This window comes from Haliotis rufescens, unplaced genomic scaffold, assembly GCF_023055435.1.
Source record: "Haliotis rufescens isolate VD_foot unplaced genomic scaffold, xgHalRufe1.0.p SCAF_5, whole genome shotgun sequence".
NCBI classification, from domain to species: domain Eukaryota; kingdom Metazoa; phylum Mollusca; class Gastropoda; order Lepetellida; family Haliotidae; genus Haliotis; species Haliotis rufescens.
The window spans coordinates 5,347,677-5,372,124 of NW_025964223.1; the positions used below are offsets into that span (position 1 = coordinate 5,347,677).

The following is a 24,448-nucleotide window of genomic DNA, read 5'->3' on the forward strand; positions in this document are numbered from 1 at the left end:
CATGATGTTTTGTGAGTGAGTGAGTGAGTATGGTTTTACGCCGCTTTTAGCAATATCCCAGCAATATCATGGTGGGGGACACCAGAAATGGGCTTCACACATTGTACCCATGTCGGGAATCGATCCCAGGGCTTCGGCGTGACGGTCAAACGCTTTAAACACTAGGATATCCTTTAACGCCCCTGGTAAAAGGAAGAATAAATACTTGTAGTCAGTCTACCAACATGACCAAGAATACAGAAATTTCAAAGTGCAGGTTCATGATGTTTTGTGCAATTCCCTCTCATTCATATATATTTGGTATAATATCACCATCTTATGGTTTGATACCCGTGAAGATCTGGGTTAGAATTGATCTTCAGCAACCCATGCAAGTCATAAGAGGTGACTTATGGGATCGGGTGGTCAGGCTTTTTGACTTGGTTGAGGCATATCATAGTACATCTTCCCGAGGCAAGAGAGTTAACTGACTTTAAAAGTCCAGTTTCCACCCTTGCCGAACTTGGATGGAATTCCTGGGCTCGATCGTAGCGCCATCAGTGGCTATTACCAGTTATGTCCCTTCTAAGCCTCTCCTATGGACCAATCAGATTCCACCTCTCTTATCACTCGCATTTGCTTCAAACAAAATGTCAGCGCCAAGTAAGAATGATCTGCTCGATAATCAAGATCTACATTGTGATAAAACGGGTCTTACATTGCGAAATGCATCAAATCACGTGAGCAGCTTGATTAAAAACATGAAAAGATTTTGAAAATATCTGTTGACAACGAGTTGGCGGTGCACATGCTTTGCAAATCCTGCAATCGACCGATATCTGCATGACAGTTTACGAACCGGATTTCAATTTCGTTGTGCGATTTTGATTGGACAATGCATAGATTCATACGCCCAGCCAAATTGTATCTCCATAATACCAGCCTAGTTCGGCAAGGGTGGAAACTGGACTTTTATAGTCAGTTAACTCACTTGCCTCGGGAAGATGATCATAGTATCCCAACTGCATAGATCGAAGCTCATGATGTCAATCACTTGATTCCCTGGTCCAGATTTGATATTTACACACCGTCGTCATATAGCTGGAATGCTGAGTGCGGTGTTAAACAGCAAACAAACAAACAAAATATGGTTTGTTTTGTAAATATGTTAACGCCAGAGAATAATGAGTCTTTATTATCAAACGAAACAGGTTCCATTGGACGTTAAAGTCGAATTAGCAGTAAAATCAGAGATGTTTGTGAAAAGGGTAAGCACCCAATTATTTACAGACATGTAGCTCAGTTATTGCTGAGGGCAGCTTCAAACAGCAACTGAAAATTGTCATTTCAGTGAACGGTGAACGGTGAATGGACTATCTGGTGCTTTCTAACCAAATCATGTCCTATAGGAGCTTGCAATTTATCCTAGGATTGTCCACCAACTACCAGTGGCAGTTGCACTGGGAAAAACTTGCTTTGTCCAAAATTGGGATATCATGCAAGACCATATCTTTTCAAAATGAGATCACAAATTGAAGATCTCAATCTCAAAGCAACCATAGAAAACTTTTATTATTCCTTTCTATTTGACATATAGCAGAAACAAAAGAAAACTGAGTTCTTTGGATGGAGGAAATGTATGCTGTTTGCACTTATTAACACTGTAGACATTAAGGTGATTTTTGTTGCTTTTCCTTTAACAATGTTGTAGGGGGTTCAAGGAGTATTGATTGTTATTATTTGCACTTTGTGAACTTTCCAGTGGCACTCCCTGAAATAATTTTACACATGTCTTTATCATTTCATCAATATGTATACTGATGCATGCTTGTTCATATTGTACGATTATGAGTTAATTGAGTTAGTATGCTATATTATCGGACAACAGGAGGCCACAACTATTCTTGTGAAGTAAGTAATGAATACCTAAAGAAGGAAAAAGATCAATTGTCACTACAAGAATCTCATACCATTATGACCAGAATGGTGTCAGTGTCACTTAACGTGATTCACTTGCGGTGGAAATCCTGTGATATTCACATCAATATGTTCCAGGAATTCTTTTGATTAAATAAATGTATGAATATTGGACATGTTGGATACTCTATAAATCACATAAAAGAAGTATAAATTAATACCTGGTGTTGACCATTTACATCTACTAGTTTCTTTCTTTGTTGTTTAATGCCACAATTACCTGTATGAAAAAATATTTGAGTGTGGATCAAACAATCCAGTGATGGATATTGTAAGTGTAGCAGCCATAAAATTTCCGAGTCCCGTGATGGGATTCAAACCATGGACTTTCTGGTCCGAGGTCGGACGCCTTGTCCACATGACCAAAGAGGTTAACCCCGTCAGCAACCTAACAAGGTAAGGATGTCATCTGTGGGATGACTCCACGCCCTGCTACATACAACCCCATCACAGAAGGCATGTCCCGAGCTGCATAGTAGAGTACTGAGGCTTATTTTGCTCAAATTTGATATGAACGTGCTCAACCCCACGTTGGGCGCCAATGTAGCGGCCATAAAATTTCCGATTCACTGATGATGGGATTCAAACCATGGACCTTCTGATCAGAGGTCGGACGAGCACAGGCTGCTGGAGACCTATATGCTAACCCGGAATCCCCACTGGGAATACACATACTAACATGACCAAATCCATAATACTGTATAATGAAATCATTCAATATTATAACTGCAGAACAGTTAGCCATGAAGCAGCACCAATTGTTTCCTATTATCAGTGGTCCCATTGTTGACAGTTTCCCATTATTCGCTACTGAGTACTTTTAGGGAAAGAGGATTTTTATTCTTTGTCACAAAAGGTGATGCTTCTTTCATCTATGAAGAAATTCCAGAATAATTAAAGTAACACTGTGGTGCCGTAGTGTCATCAAAGAATATCATTTAGGAGGAAGATTGGACATGCCAATTTCACACCATCTTTGCCAATTAGTTATTTCAGTAATTTACAGGAAGCTATTGATTCAGGTTGACAGGGCCGCACAAGAACAGGTTTCCATGCTGATCAAGTCTGAACAGCCAGTTGATGCTCTGGAAAATATTACCGTAATGTGTCTGATAAAATTTAGGTACCAAACTTTGTAATGTAACCATGAAGCATGTTTCAAGGTCACAATGTACAAGATGTGCCTCAATCATAATCATGAGAGTAAAGCTTACATTGCTATGCAAGATTACCACATTTAAGTACAGTAAACTACGTTTATTACGAACACGCTTATAACAAACTGACCTATATAACAAACTTATTTTTTAGTCCCGGCCATTTGTTTTATATATGCTGTATATATGCTTATAACGAACTACAGTTATTACGAACTAAAATTAGTGGTCCCTTTGACTTGGTTAGAAGCGTAGTTTACTGAATGTGTATTGGAGAATCTCATAAGAGACTTGTTAAGTAAAATCTGAATTTTGCCTCATTTACATTACTTTTTGTGACACCACTTATTTTTATTTTGTATGTTATTAAAAACCAAAACGTTATTATATACAGGCCATTAGCTGAGAGAAAGTTACAACAGCAATCTTTAGCCAAATAAAACTACCCTTTTCTGTTTGAAATCTGTAGCATGGTGTTATTGTGCCATTCTCAATCTAACCATAGCATGAAGACTAACAATCCTTGAAACTTTTGAAGAGTTCAAAATGTCACTGTCAACTGAAGAATATAATCACATAAGTTTAAGAGTTCCATCAATATTCAAATAAGAGACTAATGTTCAATCTCCATTGTGATTAAATGGCAAGGACATAATAGTAAAATCTTTCCACATAATGCAAGATCACATTTACTGAAATTTGCTCTCTCTCTTAAAAATACTTTCTAAAGTACTTGAGGTTATTACTGATTACGCACTCTAAAAAAAGATGAATTACAATGGTGAGGAAATCAAACAGAAATTTAAATCATGCTAGTGTGATTCAATGGATGCCCCAAGTTTGCTTTAATGTCAGGTCAAGCATTTCTATTAAGCACATTTCTTTGGTCTTTTTTCTTGAAGAGAGTGAAAATTCATGAAAAATTCTCAATGTTCACCATCAAGAATATTGATCGAAGGGAATTTCTACATTAAAATTCAGCCATCGTCTTGTTCGTCTTCGTTAGCTACCTTACACTGAATTCACAAAGCAAGCAGTTTTTGCATGAAACCACCATAAATTGCAAGCAAAACATGTGGTACACTTTCAGACAATTGATTAAAAGTGACAAGTAAAGGAGTTTTTGTTGCATGATTAGAAGAGGTCGATGTCGAACAAGAATGACAAATCTGCATAGAAAACCAAATCAAATTTCTCAAGAGAACACAATTTCCTGCAGATAAAATCCCGAGCCTTAATAAGTGCCTGTAAGGTTGGCCTTTTGTTCCTGTCATGTAGAAGGTTTCATTTTGGACCTCAGAACTAGAGTTTGAACTTTTTCTCTAATTAAGGATTCAATAGCAACAAAGAACCAAGGCTATAATCTTGGGGCATTGTGTGATACAACATTGTCTGGCATCTTGGCAATGTGAATAGCTATCCCTCGATTTCATGTTCAGGTTTTCAGTTGAAAAGATGTAAGTTTAAATAGCACAATCTATTCGAAAAAAATACCATTGAGAGGCAGCAAAGGAAAGATTTTCTGGCCTTATATGGTCACTTAAAAAGGACACTTACTGCCTTCAGAGTCTCTGTTATCCAGTCATCTGATTTCTGTTTTTCCAAATTCCTTTTGTAAAAACGGGAGAAGGAGATCCTATGCATCAATGAGTTACTATTTGGCTCAGTCTGAGTATCAATCAGACCTTAATCAATGGTAACTGGATGTATATATGACATCAATAGGGACAATAGGATTCACTGCAGTGTACCTGTTAGGTGCACAAAGGTTAGACATTATCCTTATGGGTACTTGCAGTTGTTATGTTTCTTTGATTATATTCAGAGATGCATTTTCTACCTTTTAGGGGCAAAAGTGGTTACATAGCTTGAATAATTGTGTGAATCTGATGATCATTTGGATGTAATTTGAGATACATTTCAAATGTAATTGTCATAACAGTATTACATAGTAACACACTGAGCAATATTCCATCTATTAGATGGCAGCCTGTAAGTAATTGTGTCTGCACCAGACAATCCAGTGATTTAGTGAGGAATGGTCGAAGCAGTCAGGGTGTGTTGGGTACCATTTCGAGCAGTGTGAGTTGCTAGGGACCAATTCCAACCAGAAATCCCCACACAGGTTGAATACTGGTATGTGTAACCTATAGGCATCATATGTGGTTTGGTATCTAATTCATTACATGTTGCCATTGTTTTACATACTTATTATACACACCACATACTTTATGAAGTTGATAACTTGATCTCTGTGGATTCCAGTGTGAAAATGTCAGTATGGGAATGATCCTGAACTTGTGAACAACAGTATTATTTTTCAACTGCACAATACATGTTCTATTTGCTATTTATTGTTACAATTGAATAACCTATCTGCACATTGGATGATTTAACAACTGCTAATAACCATTTTTTAACCTTATAATATGAAGTCAAATTGTTTTAAATGCTCATGGATTGGTGTTGTGTTGTAAAACATGAAAATTCATTTGACATTATGGAACAGAATGTTTGCATTATATTTTCCTCAGTTTATATCATATTTTCACAAACTTACCTGAATGAATGTATCGCAATAATTATGCTAACAAAATATTGCAATATATAACATTCCTTGAACCAAGTTATCACGATACGGAACATATCTTGACTTCATTTAGCACTAATTTCCAGTATATATTGTTAAGATGTACTTTACATTGACTCCTTTTAAGAAGTGGCTAGCTCAGGTAGTACTGTTTAGTGAATTGCTGACTAGATTATTTGAATAAGCACTCCAGTGAGAGCAGCACTAAACAACACTGATAACTGGAATGGCAATTGATCTCAGTGACACTGGAAACACTCTTAACTCTTGGACTCAACTAATCAATCAGATAATTCAATTAAATATTAAAATCCTCCCACATCTAAGGCACAGGTAAGAATGAGCAAGGATTGGTTTGCACTGAGAATATATGGGGCACCTGTGTATGTATATATAGAAGTACTGGTTCTCAAATCGACTGAACTCACTGTGGAAGAACATCACATAGGGAGAGGTGTACGGCGGTACAGTTCAGAGATGGCAGGCAGAGTTTTTACCACCAGCGCTACACTCTACTAATTGTGTTGTCACAGTGTGAGAGGTATTATGCTAACCTTTTCCCTTCTCCTTTCATATACTGTATTTCTGAAATTTGGTAACAAGTTCGAACTGTCAGGAGATAATGTCACCTTAGATTTTTTATCTTCAGCTCAAGTGATCTGTTGATGCAATGGCGTTTTAACATTTTTCACATCTCTGCTACCATTTGACCAACTGAACAGAAACTTTGTATGTACAGTGCCACCAAGTTTAAGTTCATACAAGTCATTCTGGTTTGAACTTCAATTAAGGCATCTTGGCCAATTATGCATGTGTTGTGTTTTAAATTGGTAAGTTAAAAGAGCGTTCAGTGTTTTAACCATACCGTATATCGCTGTGTATAAGGCCAGTTTTTTGTACCTTTCTATATTCTTGTCTTGCTTAATGCCAAAAATATCACTCAATTATCTCAGATATTTTCCCTGTATGAAGAAAGATGATATGCAAGGATGATCTCATTAAAGGTCTCATCTTTTATCAATATTGACAGTCATTTAGAAAAAGAAATGAAATACTATTGGAGAAGCCAATAGCAAGTTTGTTTTATCAGTTTTACAATAATTAGATCACTTCATTTGTGTCTATGAGTATTGCATGATACTGCAATGATAATTGATATTGATCATTGTTCATTTCATGAGGTAATGTGTCAATACAAGTTCTCAAGCTAATGTAGGTTTATTTGCTTCAAAGTTACATATTATTTTGGGTTGGGTCACAAGTCAGAATCCCTATATGGTTAATTAACCATCTGTTAACATGACAGTAATGAGTTTTCATGCATTTTTCTATCATGTATCGTAACGCAGCCTAACTATTGCGGTAAGACCTTGAGGAAAATATTTTCAGTCAGTCTCAACTAGTCTTTGTTGAGGCATGTCATCAAATCCGAGTTGTGTGGATAAATGCTCACGATATCAATCACTGGATTGTCTGGCCCTGACTTGATTATGATGTACAGACTGCAGTCCTATAACTGGAATAGTGCAGACTGCCACATTAAACAACAAGCAAACAAACAAGAAATTGATTTTTTTCTTCTTGTTGACTGACTAAGTTCATGTACAGTACTTTATTGTTTAATTTGTTTGTGAAGCAGCCCAGAAATGTTTCCACCACTTAGTTCAATACAAAGACAGAGTGTACATATGTCAATTATATTTTTCTTGTGTGCTATGGAGTTTATCCATTACCAAGTTTTGCATAGTTGTGAAACCCTTTTTCCCAAGTGCAATCATATCAGATACTGCATTCGACGTATTAAGTGCCCAGGGCGCTCTCAAAATTGGAAATAGGGGGCTCTTATTAAAATATTTTTGTGGTGAAAAAACAGTAGAAAAATCGTAAATTTCGTGGTTTATGCTGACAGCCTGAAAAGTTTATATACGACAGATATATTTTTCCAGGGTTTGATTGCCCATGATTAAGGTTGCATATAACACACAAGTGAGTATTATACAAGAATAAATAAGTCTCGTGTACATTGATCAATCAGAAGGGGTGCTAATTGAGTGAGATTGTTCACTAGCCAAAATATTAGCAAATATTGCCGTGGGGGCTTATTAGAGCGGGGCGCTTATAACATCGAATATGGTACATCATTTTCTTTATCTATAATGTGCATCATGTCAAAGTTGTTTGTAAATCCATAATGATCTCCTTGAAACATGATTAACTGAGTGAACTAGGGGACCAGTTCAAAGATTGATGTCGGGGGGGTTGATGGCCCTGCAAGTTTTCCATCAGACAAAATCAACTTACCTGATTTCTCAATGTTTTATATAGTTACTGAACTAAATCAATCCTATTTTCATTCATATGCCATCAGGAGTTGTCATCAAATACATCCAGTCTTTCCACAGATTGGGGTTTAATCATCGCGGGCAGTAGTCAATCTAGTACAGTGCGTAGTATATGACAGATTGATCTATAAAAACGCTTCAAGTGATTATCAAATTTGTGAACACCTAGAAAATAAACTTCATTTGATAAATGTTCCGATGAAAAACAGTGCAAAAGATGAAAATGGGTGATAAAAAAGCCACTAAACTCGGAAAATCAACATTTTAAGAATTCATTTGTATGTTTCAAATCTTAAGGAATTAAGTTTTTTTATGAATTGCACTTACATGTCAACTGCTTAATTCAGGATACATGGAGCATCATTGAATATTGTATACATTTGAATTTCAGGAATAGCTTGTCTGTCATGCCGACGGCTACTATTAAAAACTTGTTGAAGGTTTATTCTAGATGAATCTTGTATGCAGCTTTCAGTGCAATTTGCCTAAATTGTGGATGAAAAGAAATGGGAGAATACATTTGAATAGATTTCTAATCTTTTCCCAAAGTGGATATTTTTAGCATCTTATTCATGAAAGTGGGTACATTTAAGACAAATTCATTTAACATGTTTGACATCTAAAATGAATGCTTTAGTCTTTTTATGTTTCCAGATAACATTTTCACCTCATCTCTGCTTCAGTTTCAACAGAAGAATTGTCTTGTTGAATGTAAAAAATCAGAGTGATGGTGTTTTCTTGTTCATGTCTTGCTCCCAGTAACTGAGGCGATGGAATTTCTTTTTTGTTGTTCTACAATGATTACTGTATTCACCATAATAAGCATCCTGGGTGCTTAGACAATTGATAAAAGGGGTTGCTTATTAATTCCATTCTCAGCAGGTTCAAGTTTTTCAGAGATTAAGCAGTAGTGTGCAACCTTAGTGCAAATGTGGATGAAACTAAAACCATTTGATTATAGTTACTTGGCAATTGTCTTTTCCCTTCTACACTGCTGATTCCATAAGAAATCTGTAATAAACATGAGAAAATAAGGACTGTCTTGTAATGTTCTGTCTTAGTAGGGGCTATTTACAAAGACAGTGGTTACAAATTGGTCGAGATATTATCTGCAAGCCATAAGTGATATTTACCTCTTGAAAAATTGAACTATGAACCTTAGTTGTATACCAATCCTGATAAATACAGGGCTAACATTGGATGTTCAAGTGTAGAGAATTTAGAATCGTAGTATAAAGATATAAAATGTCATATCTTTTGTACATGCTGCAAGATATGTTTGACACCACAAACCCTCCCGGTGTTCTTGTTAAGTGTTCAAATTTAGTAATGCCCTGTTGTTTGCATCTTTCTCTGTGTACAGCGAATTTATCGCTGGAATTAAGATCTAATGTTATTCAGCTGTTAAATAAGAAGAGATAATCAGTGGAAAACTGCAGGTTTCAGGCATCTTTTTGAAGATAATCACAAAGAACATTACCAATTAGAATACCCCTGTTGTATTCACGTCATTGCAACAGAGGGGGTCAAAGCCTATCCTGCATGGATGAAAAAAACTCAAAATGGAAAAGTAGCAGTTTCAAGCCTCTTGCATGCTACGAACAGATTTGATTGAAAAAATATTCTCAGTTGGATTATTTAAATGCTGCTTTGGACGTGTATAATTAACTTTTTTGTAAAGACTTTTCCTCTTCATTTAATAATTAATGAATGTTATCATAGTTATTTCATGGGAATCATTTTCTTTTTCCAGGGTTTTTTAAGTTTTATGAGTGTAATCATGATCTCTGACTCTTTTAACTGTGGCTTATGTTTGTATGTAAACCCCACTCCACGAATTTAAGGACACAGGATGTTCAGATAGGCATGATTAACAAATTTGATTATTTTAAAGTATTTTCTGGAGAAGCCACTGCAATGAGGGATGAAGTACAGATGATTGTTCAGGCTCTTTCATCTTTACCTTGGCTACCACCAAGCAGCATGAGCTGAGACTGATATAATTGTCGTGAGGACTACATTTGGCTTAAACCGTCTTGACAAGCAAAAAAAGAAAAAGAAATGGTTTTGAATTTCACACTTTCACACCTTTTTCCTTGCTTACAATTTTTAAAAATCCATTATGGCTATGTTAATTGCTTGGGAAACATGTTATGTTGGTAATTTAGCAAGGCCAACATTGTTACTTAAATGGGTTTTTTCTGGCAAATATAAATCAAATTGATATGGCAAGCCTCAAAGTTTTATTAATTTATTTGTTTTCTTTGCCTGAGTGGTATGTTAGCAATCATTATTTATTTACAGCAGTCATTGCAAAAGGCCATGTAATACACTTTTATGTTGTGCTTGGAGTGAGATCTGTATAAGTATGGCTTTTAGCACCATTCCAGCAATATCATGGTTAGGGATACCCGAATTTGGCTTCACACATTATACCCATGTGGGGAATCAAACCGGGGCCTCCAGCAAGACATTTGCAGACACTTTATCCACTAGGCTACCCCCCTGCATATTGGGCTTAGAAGATGAATCATCACTGAAACTTCACAGTCTGCAACTTTAGCCACTTGTCTGAAGCTCAAGTCTAGTAAAGTTCTCTTTGGTCTAGTAAGCTAAGCTAATACTAATCCATATTCTAACACTAATCTCAACTCAAGTTGATTACAAGAGTCAAGTTCCAGGTTGTAGATTCAAAAGGTTCTTGCTTCTTGTTTGGGCACTGCTCCTTGTCTAGTGATAGAGATGCTATGGACTTGACTTTTGAAGTTTATACATGAGGTCAAATTATTGAAACTGATTATAATTTATGTGGCTTTATGCCTGTGTTTACTTGTAAGCTGTCAATGTGAATGTAAATTGTAATATTTTATAACCAGGTGAGCTACATTGCTCACAGTTACACTGTTAGTCTATATTCCTAAGTCTTCTTAAAGAAAACCAAAAAAGTAGATTTATACAGACCTAATTATTTTTGTTTTGAACTAGGATACCTTTCAGTAGCAAACCATATTTCTGTTCTTAATCACTTATGCACAATGAAGGGCAGATTAACAATAAAAAGAAAATGTTTTGAATAATGATGTAATTCACTCAATTTATGCAAGAATGTTGACATGAATTAAGTATGCTGTGACTGACACAAGGAATTTCTATCCATACGAAAACAAATGTCAGAAACATAAATAAAATATACTTGATACTTAAAGGTGTATAATATGTACACTTTGACCATTGTTTCTTAAATCACAAATATGGGTAATGTTTTCATCATGGGTATTATTATTCAACAAGTCAGCCATACTGAACGTTTTGTGTCTACAGCCCTGTGGTCAGCATATTTCAATATATTACCTTGCTGATTATGGGAGTGGTAACCCATTTAGTCATTTCTGTGTATTTTGCGTCTAATGGCCTGTTTAGTAACCGCTAATTGGCTGACATACTGCATTCTCTAAGTGATTGATTCAATATTTCTGTGTATTTGCTTCCTCAAAGGTAATACAAATCCATGACAATGAGGTGATATTCGCTAAGAATATTCTTTCAAATGATGATCAGAATTATTCCAGAAAGTTGCAAGGAGATTGGCCAGATGAAACATGTGCAAGATGGGCACTCTCTAGGGAAGGAGGTCTGATAGGACTGGTGGATGAATGTTCGCCAGTCGTGATAGAGGTGTCTGAGGCTAGATAGGGTGCATTTGAGGATATGGACAGATTGTGATCAAGGGACCCACAGTGTTTCTGATGTTTGAAGAATTGCTTGAGTGACATGTTTGGATAGTTAAGGATAATCTGAAACCATAAAGATTGTTCATGTTTCTTGTCTGGCAATACCTGAGGAAAACCTGAGTGTTCCAATCATTGTGAAATTGACAGTTAAGGTAAGAGCTGTTAGTGTGGGCGTAATTTTGAGTTTGCAAACTGACAACATGCACTGATATTATGTATTAACCTCATTTGCTGAGTAGTGATTTGAAATCATGGAGTAATTTTTCATTCAATTCTCATATTTGTATAGCTGTTAAACAGACTAAAAGAGTTAGTTTGTTATATATCACTCCATCAAATGTCATGGCCTTTGTTCTGGATATGGCTGAAATAGTTTCTGTTTGTTTACTATCCAGGTACCAAACCCCCTAGACCATGGGTCCGAGTAGTCCTGTTGGTACCCAGGTCCTATGTAGGACCCACTAGACACATCCCTGTAAGCCCTAGTTGAATTCCTGTTTTGGCAATTATGTGGTACTTATTATTAGAGGTGGAAATTTGAAGAATTTCTAATTTTAATTTTTTTTATAAGATTTTATGCAATAGTTATTTTCTTTATAAAAAAGTCTGTCTGCTTATTTATCTTACTGACCGCCTCCTTGGTCTAGTGGTAGGTACGGTACGGGGTTGGCCGCGTCATACCAAACGACTTTAAAAGATGGTACTTGTTGTTACCCTGTCTGGCGCTCGGCATAAAGGGGCCAAAACAAGGACTGGTCGGCTGGGAGTCAGTATACTGTGTCTGAGTGGAGTATCCAAGTTAAACTGCAGCATGGTATCTTAGTGTGCTAGCACTATAAATTGGCATTAGTCCGGACTAGTACTAGTACAAGCAGACACACACACACACACACACACACACACACACATACACACACACACACGTGCATGCAAGTCGCTCTATAAATGCAATAATCTTGGACACGATGTTAAACCCCATTTCACCTCACCTTATTTATCTTACCAAAAGAGTGTAATTATGCATTGAGGACATGTTTCTCATTTTCAAGGTTATTATATTAGTATCAATTTACTTCTGCTTTTTAAGGACTATATCTTAAAAAATGTTCTGTGACAAATAGCCTAATCTTCCATGAAGTTGTGTAAGCAATTAACATGCTCACTAAATGCCACTTGATATAATCAAATTTTATTTTACCAGAGAAGGCAATGTAGAAATAGGGTCAGCATGCTCTACATTTACATTAACACAAGACAGGCAGTCCAACACGAGCAGTTTCACATCTGAGGCAGTGTATTGGTCTAGTTACTATTGTTTGAGTGGGTGAAAGGTGGAAAGTGCAAGATCTGGCACCAATAACAGCTGGAATGGCCAATGTGTAGTATATTTGGCAGGGCCTAGGGTTATAAAACCTTACTGTCTTTACTGGTGTCGACAGAGGCATTCAGGCTATCTCCAGTGCTTTACTATTGTGACAAATTGGTGAGTTGTTATGGAATGAAGTGGTATGCATGTTTTCACTGATTTAAAAAACAATACTCGCTAAGAAGGTCTTTTGGAAAATAGATGATACCCTCTTTTTGTAGTGGAACAAATGTGTGCAATTTAAGCTTGTTTATCCTAATGTTGAATGGTATGTCTGCAGTAGTTATGGTTTCGTTACATCCAGGATTTTCACCATTGATGCCCAATCAAGTATGTATTTGTGTTATACATGTGAAACAAGGGGATTTTGAGAGAAGTTCAAATATTCTTTTCACATATTACCCTACAGTAGGTAGTTGTGATGGGTTTGGGCATGATGATTTCTGATGCATCGAGGTTTGCAAATTACGCCAACAAAACCCGAACCATAGTGAGTGAGTGAGTGAGTGAGTGAGTATGGTTTCACACTGCTTTTAGCAATATACCACCAATATCACAGCGGGGGACACCAGAAATGGGCTTCACATCCATGTTGGGAATTGAACCCGGGTCTTCGGCGTGATGAGAGAATGCTTTAACCACTAGGCTACCTGACCGCCCCTTTCCATAGTCATTATATAGAACATCAATACCAGAGAACAATCATTTACGATTTGACTATATCACAAGCATGTGTTTATGAATCACAATTCAAATACATCATTGATGAGAGGATGTTTATATAATTACTTTCCATTAATGTCTTTTAAAGTTTTTAGACCATATTAATTATTTAATGTGATGCGGGAAACATGGCTTGCAGGTCATAACTGATCATCTCTTTATGTGAGACTGTGGGTCGTACAACTATTATAGACAATACATGAGAAGGCTCTTGTTGCTGTGTGTGCCAGTGTGGGTAGTATAACTATCATAGGCCGTACATGAGAAGGCTCTTGTTGCCTTGTGTGCCAGTATGGGTAGTATGACTATCATAGGCCGTACAAGAGAAGGCTCTTGTTTCTGTGTGTGCCAGTGTGGGCAGTATAACTATCATAGGCCGTACAAGAGAAGGCTCTTGTTTCTGTGTGTGCCAGTGTGGGTAGTATGACTATCATAGGCCGTACATGAGAAGACTCTTGTTGCCTTGTGTGCCAGTATGGGTAGTATGACTATCATAGGCCGTACAAGAGAAGGCTCTTGTTTCTGTGTGTGCCAGTGTGGGCAGTATAACTATCATAGGCTGTACAAGAGAAGGCTCTTGTTGCTGTGTGTGCCAGTGTGGGTAGTATAACTATCATAGGCCGTACAAGAGAAGGCTCTTGTTTCTGTGTGTGCCAGTGTGGGTAGTATAACTATCATAGGCCGTACATGAGAAGGCTCTTGTTGCTGTGTGTGCCAGTGTGGGCAGTATAACTATCATAGGCCGTACATGAGAAGGCTCGTGTTGCCTTGTGTGCCAGTATGGGTAGTATAACTATCATAGACCGTACATGACAAGGTTCTTGTTGCCTTGTGTGCCAGTGTGGGCAGTATAACTATCATAGGCTGTACATGACAAGGTTCTTGTTGCTTTGTGTGCCAGTATGGGTAGTATAACTATCATAGGCCGTACATGTGACAAGGTTCTTGTTGCCTTGTGTGCCAGTGTGGGCAGTATAACTATCATAGGCCGTACATGAGAAGACTCTTGTTGCTGTGTGTGCCAGTATGGGTAGTATAACTATCATAGGCCGTACATGAGAAGGCTCATGTTGCCTTGTGTGCCAGTGTGGGTAGTATAACTATCATAGGCCGTACATGAGAAGACTCTTGTTGCTGTGTGTGCCAGTGTGGGTAGTATAACTATCATAGGCCGTACATGAGAAGGCTCGTGTTGCCTTGTGTGCCAGTGTGGGTAGTATAACTATCATAGGCCGTACATGAGAAGACTCTTGTTGCTGTGTGTGCCAGTGTGGGTCGTATAACTATCATAGGCCGTACATGAGAAGGCTTGTGTTGCTGTGTGTGCCAGTGTGGGTAGTATAACTATCATAGGCCGTACATGAGAAGACTTTTGTTGCTGTGTGTGCCAGTGTGGGTAGTATAACTATCATAGACCGTACATGACAAGGTTCTTGTTGCCTTGTGTGCCAGTGTGGGCAGTATAACTATCATAGGCTGTACAAGACAAGGTTCTTGTTGCTTTGTGTGCCAGTATGGGTAGTATAACTATCATAGGCCGTACATGTGACAAGGTTCTTGTTGCCTTGTGTGCCAGTGTGGGCAGTATAACTATCATAGGCCGTACATGAGAAGACTCTTGTTGCTGTGTGTGCCAGTATGGGTAGTATAACTATCATAGGCCGTACATGAGAAGGCTCATGTTGCCTTGTGTGCCAGTGTGGGTAGTATAACTATCATAGGCCGTACATGAGAAGACTCTTGTTGCTGTGTGTGCCAGTGTGGGTAGTATAACTATCATAGGCCGTACATGAGAAGGCTCGTGTTGCCTTGTGTGCCAGTGTGGGTCGTATAACTATCATAGGCCGTACATGAGAAGACTCTTGTTGCTGTGTGTGCCAGTGTGGGCAGTATAACTATCATAGGCCGTACATGAGAAGGCTTGTGTTGCTGTGTGTGCCAGTGTGGGTAGTATAACTATCATAGGCCGTACATGAGAAGACTTTTGTTGCTGTGTGTGCCAGTGTGGGTAGTATAACTATCATAGGCCGTACATGAGAAGGCTCGTGTTGCCTTGTGTGCCAGTGTGGGTAGTATAACTATCATAGGCCGTACATGAGAAGACTCTTGTTGCTGTGTGTGCCAGTATGGGTAGTATGACTATCATAGGCCGTACATGAGAAGACTTGTGTTGCTGTGTGTGCCAGTATGGGTAGAATGACTATCATAGGCCGTACATGACAAGGCTCGTGTTGCTTTGTGTGCCAGTGTGGGCAGTATAACTATCATAGGCCATACATGAGAAGGCTCTTGTTGCCTTGTGTGCCAGTATGGGTAGTATGACTATCATAGGCCGTACATGAGAAGGCTCTTGTTGCCTTGTGTGCCAGTATGGGTAGTATGACTATCATAGGCCGTACATGAGAAGGCTCTTGTTGCCTTGTGTGCCAGTATGGGTAGTATGACTATCATAGGCCGTACATGAGAAGGCTCTTGTTGCCTTGTGTGCCAGTATGGGTAGTATGACTATCATAGGCCGTACATGAGAAGACTCTTGTTGCCTTGTGTGCCAGTATGGGTAGTATGACTATCATAGGCCGTACATGACAAGGCTCTTGTTGCTTTGTGTGCCAGTGTGGGTAGTATAACTATCATAGACCGTACCTGGGAAGGCTCTTTTTGTTTCTGAGCTAGAAATACTGCAGACATCTAATAATAATACAGGTAAAAATGTAAATTAGGCCGTAATGTAAAATAAAACCAAAGATGCACAAAATAGGTGCAAATGTTGATGATTGTATTTTCAGGCCAGGTAGTGAGTGACCATGGTTTTATACCACTTTCAGCAATATTCCAGCAACATCATGATGGGTCACACCAGAAATAGGCATGAACTTTTTTCAAGTCATTCTTATCATCTTTTACTATTTTTCAGGAATACCTAAGCCATGATGGAACGTCTGGAAAAGTTTCAAATAATCTTCAATAATCCCTCGGCAACTTACTGTGCTGGCGATACTGTGTATGGGTATGGCTGGGTCGTGGTCAAAGAGGCAGTGTATGTTCAAAGTAAGTTTTTCTTTTTCATTATGGCGATTATCACATTATGTTTCCTAAAATACCTTCTTTCAGGAGAAGGATAAGTTAAATATGTCCATTGGATATAAGTAGGCTTGCATCTACTTAGTCAGAAGGATAAAGGTGTTAAATGACATTGGCACTTGTTACATGCCTAAGATATTGATTTGTGCTCAAGGATCTAGCACAGTTAAAAAGAGAACGTCTTTTTCAAATTCTTTTTCAAAAGTCATTTTCACTTCATGTTAAGCAATATACTGCATGCCAACATTTGGCATTTTGCATTTCCTATTTATTGAGGTCATTTAGAGGGCAAGTGTTGTTCATTCTGACCATAACGGGCTGATGAGTTATTTTGTCATGGTTATGACATTATTGAGCTCATGAAAAGATTCAAAATTATTTGTGGTAAACAGTTTTGTGATCAGTAGGATTTTGAACCATAGTTTCTGCATATACAGAAATTGTCAGAACTGCTTGACATTTCTTTACCCCCTACGCTGTTCTTTGTGGGTACTTACAGTGTGCTAAAAAGAGGTATCTGTACCTTCCTACTTTTTGTTTACGTTGACCAATCTGCCGTATTTCCTAGAGACTTGGCATGCTTTGAATGTCACTATCCTAAATTTACTTAAAGAGAAAGAAGGTGGCTATAAGACATGGAATTTTTCAAGGGACATGTGCTTAATATGTGCAAGAAAGAAAAGACAATTGTTTATTTGCTGGTTTCATGAATACTTTCTGTTATTGTTCTTTCAGAGTTTTGGTAAATTGTTTCTTTTAATGTGAAAAGCATCTAAAATCCCGATGGTACTCACAATTTGCGTTGTATTATGTATCAAAACATAGAGTCACCGTTTATGTTATCATGTTAATAAAAACAGAGATTATAATTCCATTATTTGGGGAATTTGTCAGCAGACCTAGAAATGATAAATTACATCGACTGCCTCTTGAAAGTTGGATGGCATGATTACATTAGTAGGGGGAATTAACATAATCATTGAACAGAAATAAAGCAAACCTGGATATTGTCAGGATGAATACAGTGCAGAATTCAATTCATTGCTAAGCCGAAATTGCCTGAATTAGTGTTACCAAATTTGGTGGTCTCCCCACTAAACCAGTTTATATGGTGAACAACCTCCAGACTTTGCCAAGAGAAACAAGGATCCCATCAAAGGAATTTTAAGGGCTTATTTCCCTACACAAAGTATGTCTAGTAGGAACAGAAACCAGAGGCTAGTCTCTTAGGAGGTTCAGAAAGTGATGAACTACAGTTTACGGTGGTTGGTGAGACTGCAGAAATGGCAAGCAACTTGTATAAACTGTTTATTTCCTGGCTAGCTTACTGAAGATCTTGGATGGTGATTCACACTCAACATAAAAAGCTCATTGAGAACCTGTTCATATCATACCTGTGTACATGGAGGGTTTTCTTGTGAGGTCATAAACCTGTGCCTGATATGTTTGCTGGAAGAAAGAAAGATGAGCAAGACGAACATGAAAATAGAAGTAATAGAGTTAGACATAGTTTAATGATAAGCTTATCATTACTTTAGTTAAAGAAATTTTATTGGTTTTCAAATGAAAAATATGTTTACAAGTGTAATGAAAAATATGTTTAAGATTGATTAACATGAATATTACTAAATTTAAATAAGTCTACATAGAAAAGATTTAAACGTATTGGATTATGATATTTTATTTTTTTGCAAATTCTTTTTGTGTGCAAAATGTTTGTGTGTGAAAAATTGAGTATGAGAAGATGTTCATTACTACCTCACTTGAATTGAATTAGCCTGTCCACTGTCCGTCTATCTGTTAAATGTCTGTTTCTTCTCTGACCTGGCTGAAGGGATGAGGGAGCAGACTTGAACCATAATAATACTCGTGGCATTAAATTCAAAACATTTTGATTTGACAAAAAATCAAATTGTGATGAGATCTTTAAGATTGAGCTTGCCGTAATAGCCACATTGAAACTATCATTCCTTACTCTTAATCCACAGTCATTTCTACATGTTTAAGTGTAATTTTAGGCAGTGACAATGTGGTATGCCCGTTTATCAGAAATGTTAGTTTATGATATGTTGCAAACATTTCATAGCAGATTGGGTGGGCTCAGAGCCTTGAGATTCTATTTTTGTTTTATGGCCATATATCAGACAAGCAGACACCAATGTCTGCAAAGTCTGTGTTAGTATTGTTACTAACATTCTTCTTTTCCTGATTACACCTGATTTAATTAAACCATTCTTGTAAGGCATTAACCCTGAGGAGTTCCTGGTTAGACTACGTCCCCAGCACCTATGCTGGTTGTAGGAATTAAGCAACCAAATGGATCAGGTGATCAGTGACTTGAGTGACTGCATCGCATTGTACCCGGTGGGTCATTGCCCACATCATCGACCACTGGACTATCTGGTCTAATGTTGCTTATGACAGGCTGCTGTCATACAGCTGGAGTCCAAACAACAACAAAACAAACAAAACTTCATGTGTTGTCTGTATCACTAGATATGTTGCATAAAATATGCCTCCTAGCCAGTAAGAAAAGAATTCCTGGTTAGAATAAGTCCCCAGCACCCAAAGCAACCAAATGGATTAGGTGGTCAGCGACTTGAGTGACTGCATCTCTTTGTACCCGGTGGGTCATTGCCCACATCATCGACCACAGGACTATCTGGTCTAATGTTGCTTAAATTATGACAGGCCACTGTCATATAGCTGGAATATTGCTGAGTTCAAACAACCACAAAACAAACAAAACTTTTTGCAACATATATTTATTGTCTGTATCACTAGATACATTGCGCAAAATATGCCTTCTAGCCTGTTAGAAAAGAATTCATCAAAAGTTAGATAGTTTCAATCAAATTGTCAAGTTCATGGAATCCTGATCCACTGAAAGTAATGTCAATGGAAGCAGTGTCCTTCTACTTCTCAAGTACCTTCTAACCATGTCAGAACTGACACCTTATTTATGTAATTCTTCCACATAGTTAACCTCATTACCCTTGTCTAGACTTAACAATATTTTTTTCAAAGACCATCTTGATGCAGAAGAAGTTAAAACCAGTTTTTACAACGGTCGTTCTAAATCAGTCAGAGCAAGCGACCTGATCAAAGCTGGCTACTGATATTAAGCATACATACTTAGCATGGATCTTGTCAAATAACAGACTGTGGAGCTCTGTATACATCCAGTGTTGAAAGATCAAAGGATTACTAAACAACTGTCTGACAGATACTTTAACATGTAAAGAGCATTTACGTTGGTGACAACTCTCGTTACACTTTCACCCCATGCTTGTTGAAACTTCATTTCATTTAATCTCAATGTAATGGCTCTGATAACTTATACATGTTTAGGAACTACAGTATTGGGGCCATGGCATAGAATGCACCCGTCTTTATTCAAGCTTTCAAGCATTTTCTAAAAATTAGAGTTGGTGACTAGTTTTTATGATTGCTCAAACTAAGAAAAGTAGGAAGGTACACAGCACTAGAGATCTCATTCAGCAGCCCCTTACAGACTGATTAAGGGGAAACAACACTCCAAGTGTGAAAGTATTGAAATATGGATGGGCTTTTCCATTGACGATTCAAAATTTGCTTATTATGGACTATAATTTCAATGGTTATGTTCGGTGCTATTCTCGCTGCACTGTGCGAAGTGACACCTATCAGAGTATTGAAGAATGAGAAGCTGTATATCATAATAAAGGTGTACAATAAAGAGCTGCAGGCAAACTGACATGTGTTTTGTTGTTGATTAATGCATATGTGACTTGACAGTGTGAAGCTATTGGTCAACATCATATCAGGTACAATAAAAAAACTACATAGCATCCCTTAAGAGCATTGAGGTAAACTAACAGGTGATAACAAACTTATTAATGTAACAATGAATAATCAATCAACATATTATCGGTTGATCCTTTGATTGATGTATTTGGCAACTCTACTGATCATTCCTCTCATGCTGTGCTGCCACGAACATATTACATAACATGTAGTACATTCATCGCATCAGACCTGAATTTATAACCCAATCGTAGATTAAATAATTACCCCAGACACAATGCGAACCACTGAGTGCTTTATTACCTTGACATCCTCATAGGCAGCGGTGAACGTAATCGAGATATTTTGCAGTCTTTGTCAGGTAATCTGAGTAGTTCTACCACTAATTATGCCTATGATAAAGTCATTAACTGAGCATCAAGCGAATAATGACAAATACACAGGTGGAGAGTTATTCCATGAAACATGGATAACAAGAAGGGAGTAGTAATTGTTGTATTGCATGCAAATAGCCTGAAAAATAATGCTCGTTGCTGTTGAGGATATGAACTGAATTTCATTGTTACAAAATAATAACTACCCATATTTTCTCTATACCAAACTACATAATTGTACATACACATTTACACAAGCAGATGAATTTGCAAGGTGGAAGGTTATAGTAAGCATTATCCACTCCATCTTCCCGAGGCATGGGGGTTATCTGACTGGAAAAGTCCAGTGTCCTGTCTTGCCAAACTAGGCTGGAGTTTCTGGGCTCAATCGTAGTGCCATCTATGCCCCTCCTAATTTTATTGACCAGTCAGATTCCACCTCTCATATCACTTGCATTTGCTTCAAACAAAATGGCAACACCTATAGTCAAGACGATCTGATCAATGATCAAGATATATGTTTGTAAGTCTTATTTTGTGAAGTGCATCAAATCATGTGACCACCTTGATTAAAACCATGAAAAGATTTGGAAAATATTTGTACAACCCCAGGTGACGGTACACATCCTTTGCAAATCCTGCAGTGGAGCGAAATCTGCACGTTGAAATCCATTTTGTTTACAGACCGGATGTCATTTCGTTACCCGAATATGATTGGACTATGCATAGACTCGTTAGTCTGGCCAAACTATAACTCCATAATTGCAGCCTAGTTTGGCAAGGGTGGAAACTAGACTTTTACAGTCAATTAACTCCCTTGCCTTGGGAAGATTCATCCACTCAAATTCGAGGTTTGAAGGGGATTACCCCTCGCTGTCAATGAGGTTTTCCACTTGTCCCCTCGCTGGTCAGAAGCCCAGTTTGTTGGGTTGGTTCGCTGGCGCTAATTGGCTTCTAGTGATTATGCCGACATTAAAATGGTGCCAGCTAGACAACTGAAAGTTGGAGTGTTCTTTCTCTTTAATGTGTTTGCTTGAATTTGAGCTTATATAGCCGCCACCTCCCATCGTTGCAGTTTTGACAAATGTTAGAAACTTCATACCTGATAGACCTCCTATATCCCCTTGGAGTGGGATTGAAGTTAAGGTCACTCAGGCGTAAAAAACCTTGCGTGTACAATAAGAGTATTTAATTGTGATAAAACTTAGCAGTTATCATATCCAAAGTGGAATCTCAATCACATATATTCATGGGTATACTTATCATGTATGAAGAATATCTTGAGCATTTGTGATGGAATTTAAGAAAACGTAATGTATATGATCTCATGGAAGTCATGGCTGAGATTGTAGGTCAAGGTCAATAAATGCTTAAATGACGTTATTAAGGTAGCTAGAGACATATCTTTTTTCTGTTTCAAGGCTATATTGCATTGGCCACATGTTTTCCCAAATGAGAAGTAATGTTATTAAACTTGAAGTGATTACAACTTTGTAATATGTCAGATAGCTAGCTTGATGCATAGGACTTTCTGTTGTAGTAGTAGTTGTACTGTATACAGCATGTATGAGGTCAACTAGCTGTCACCTATTGTCAAAATAGATCATGATGGGAACGTTTTGGGGCATTCAGGAAAAGGTGGAGATGGTGCAAACACCTTTCTGGTTCCTACTGTCATTATGGAGAGCATGCATTCAAACATGATCTTTCTTGTATTTTGAAACAAATTTAGTGACTAGGAAACCATGATGTTCTTCAAGAGTTTAAGCTTTGTATCATGTGAATCTGCACTTTTTTGTCAATATATTTGTCAAAAATGCAATCACTCAGTTATGTTGTTCGAACGTCTCAATGAACCAGTCAGCTCACACTCACTCTCAACCTCTCACTCACACTCACACTCACACTCACTCACACTCACACACACACACACACTCACACTCACATTCACACTCACTCACATTCACACTCACATTCACACTCACACTCACACTCATTCACACTCACACTCACACTCACACTCACTCACACTGACACTCACTCACACTGACACTCACTCACACTCACACTCACTCTCACTCACACTCACTCACACTCACTCACACTCACTCTCACTCACACTCACACTCACTCTCACTCACACTCACACTCACATTCACACTCACTCACACTCACACACACTCACACTCACTCACACACACACTCACACTCACACTCACTCACATTCACACTCACTCACACTCACTCACACTCACTCACACTCACATTCACACTCACTCACACACACTCACACTCACTCACACACACACTCACATTCACACTCACACTCACTCACATTCACACTCACACTCACTCACATTCACACTCACTCACTCACACACACTCACTCACACTCACATTCACACTCACTCACACTCACACTCACTCACACTCACTCACACTCACTCACACTCACACTCTCACTCTCACTCACTCACACTCACACTCACTCACACTCACTCACACTCACACTCACTCACACTCACTCACACTCACTCACACTCACTCACACTCACACTCTCACTCTCACTCTCACTCACTCACACTCACTCACACTCACTCACTCACACTCACTCACACTCACACACACTCACTCACACTCACACTCACTCTCACACTCACTCTCACTCTCACTCACACTCACTCACACTCACATTCACACTCACTCACACTCACTCACACTCACACTCACTCACACTCACTCACACTCACACTCACTCACACTCACACTCACTCACACTCACACTCACTCACTCACTCACACTCACTCACACTCACACTCACTCACTCTCACACTCACACTCACTCACACTCACTCACACTCACTCACTCACACTCACTCACACTCACTCACACTCACACTCACTCACTCACACTCACTCACACTCACACTCACTCACACTCACTCACACTCACACTCACTCACACTCACTCACACTCACTCTCACACTCACTCACACTCACTCACACTCACACTCACTCACTCACACTCACACTCACACTCACTCACACTCACACTCACACTCACTCACACTCACACTCACACTCACAGACAGACTGGTACAACCAGCTGTTACTATAGCTCCCTTTTAATATGGGAAATAAGAAGAAACATGCAAACTTAGTGAGAAATAATTCTATTATATTTTAACACTTAAAGTTTCAACATGAAACCTTTTTGATATTTACCGGTATGCTTTGTGAGTTACACAAGGATGAAATATGTTGTTTATAGGAGAGGTGTTTAACGTTTCTGCACTGGTGATCCATCTCGAGATATCGTTTTGATAGCAGAATAACCCA

The 24,448-nt window shown here is 38.2% G+C and overlaps 1 protein-coding gene across 7 annotated transcripts in view; it reads left to right on the forward strand.

The window, feature by feature from the left end:
• The window catches only part of LOC124133591 (arrestin domain-containing protein 2-like), a 148,545-nt gene that overhangs the window by 73,928 nt on the left and 50,169 nt on the right, over window positions 1-24,448 (forward strand). For all 7 annotated transcript variants that reach the window (XM_046498035.2, XM_046498033.2, XM_046498037.2 and 4 more), the window contains one exon: window positions 16,780-16,913. In XM_046498035.2, coding sequence (XP_046353991.1) covers window positions 16,793-16,913 — 121 coding nt within the window. In that variant the 5' untranslated portion in view covers window positions 16,780-16,792. The remainder of the gene's footprint in view (window positions 1-16,779; window positions 16,914-24,448) is intronic.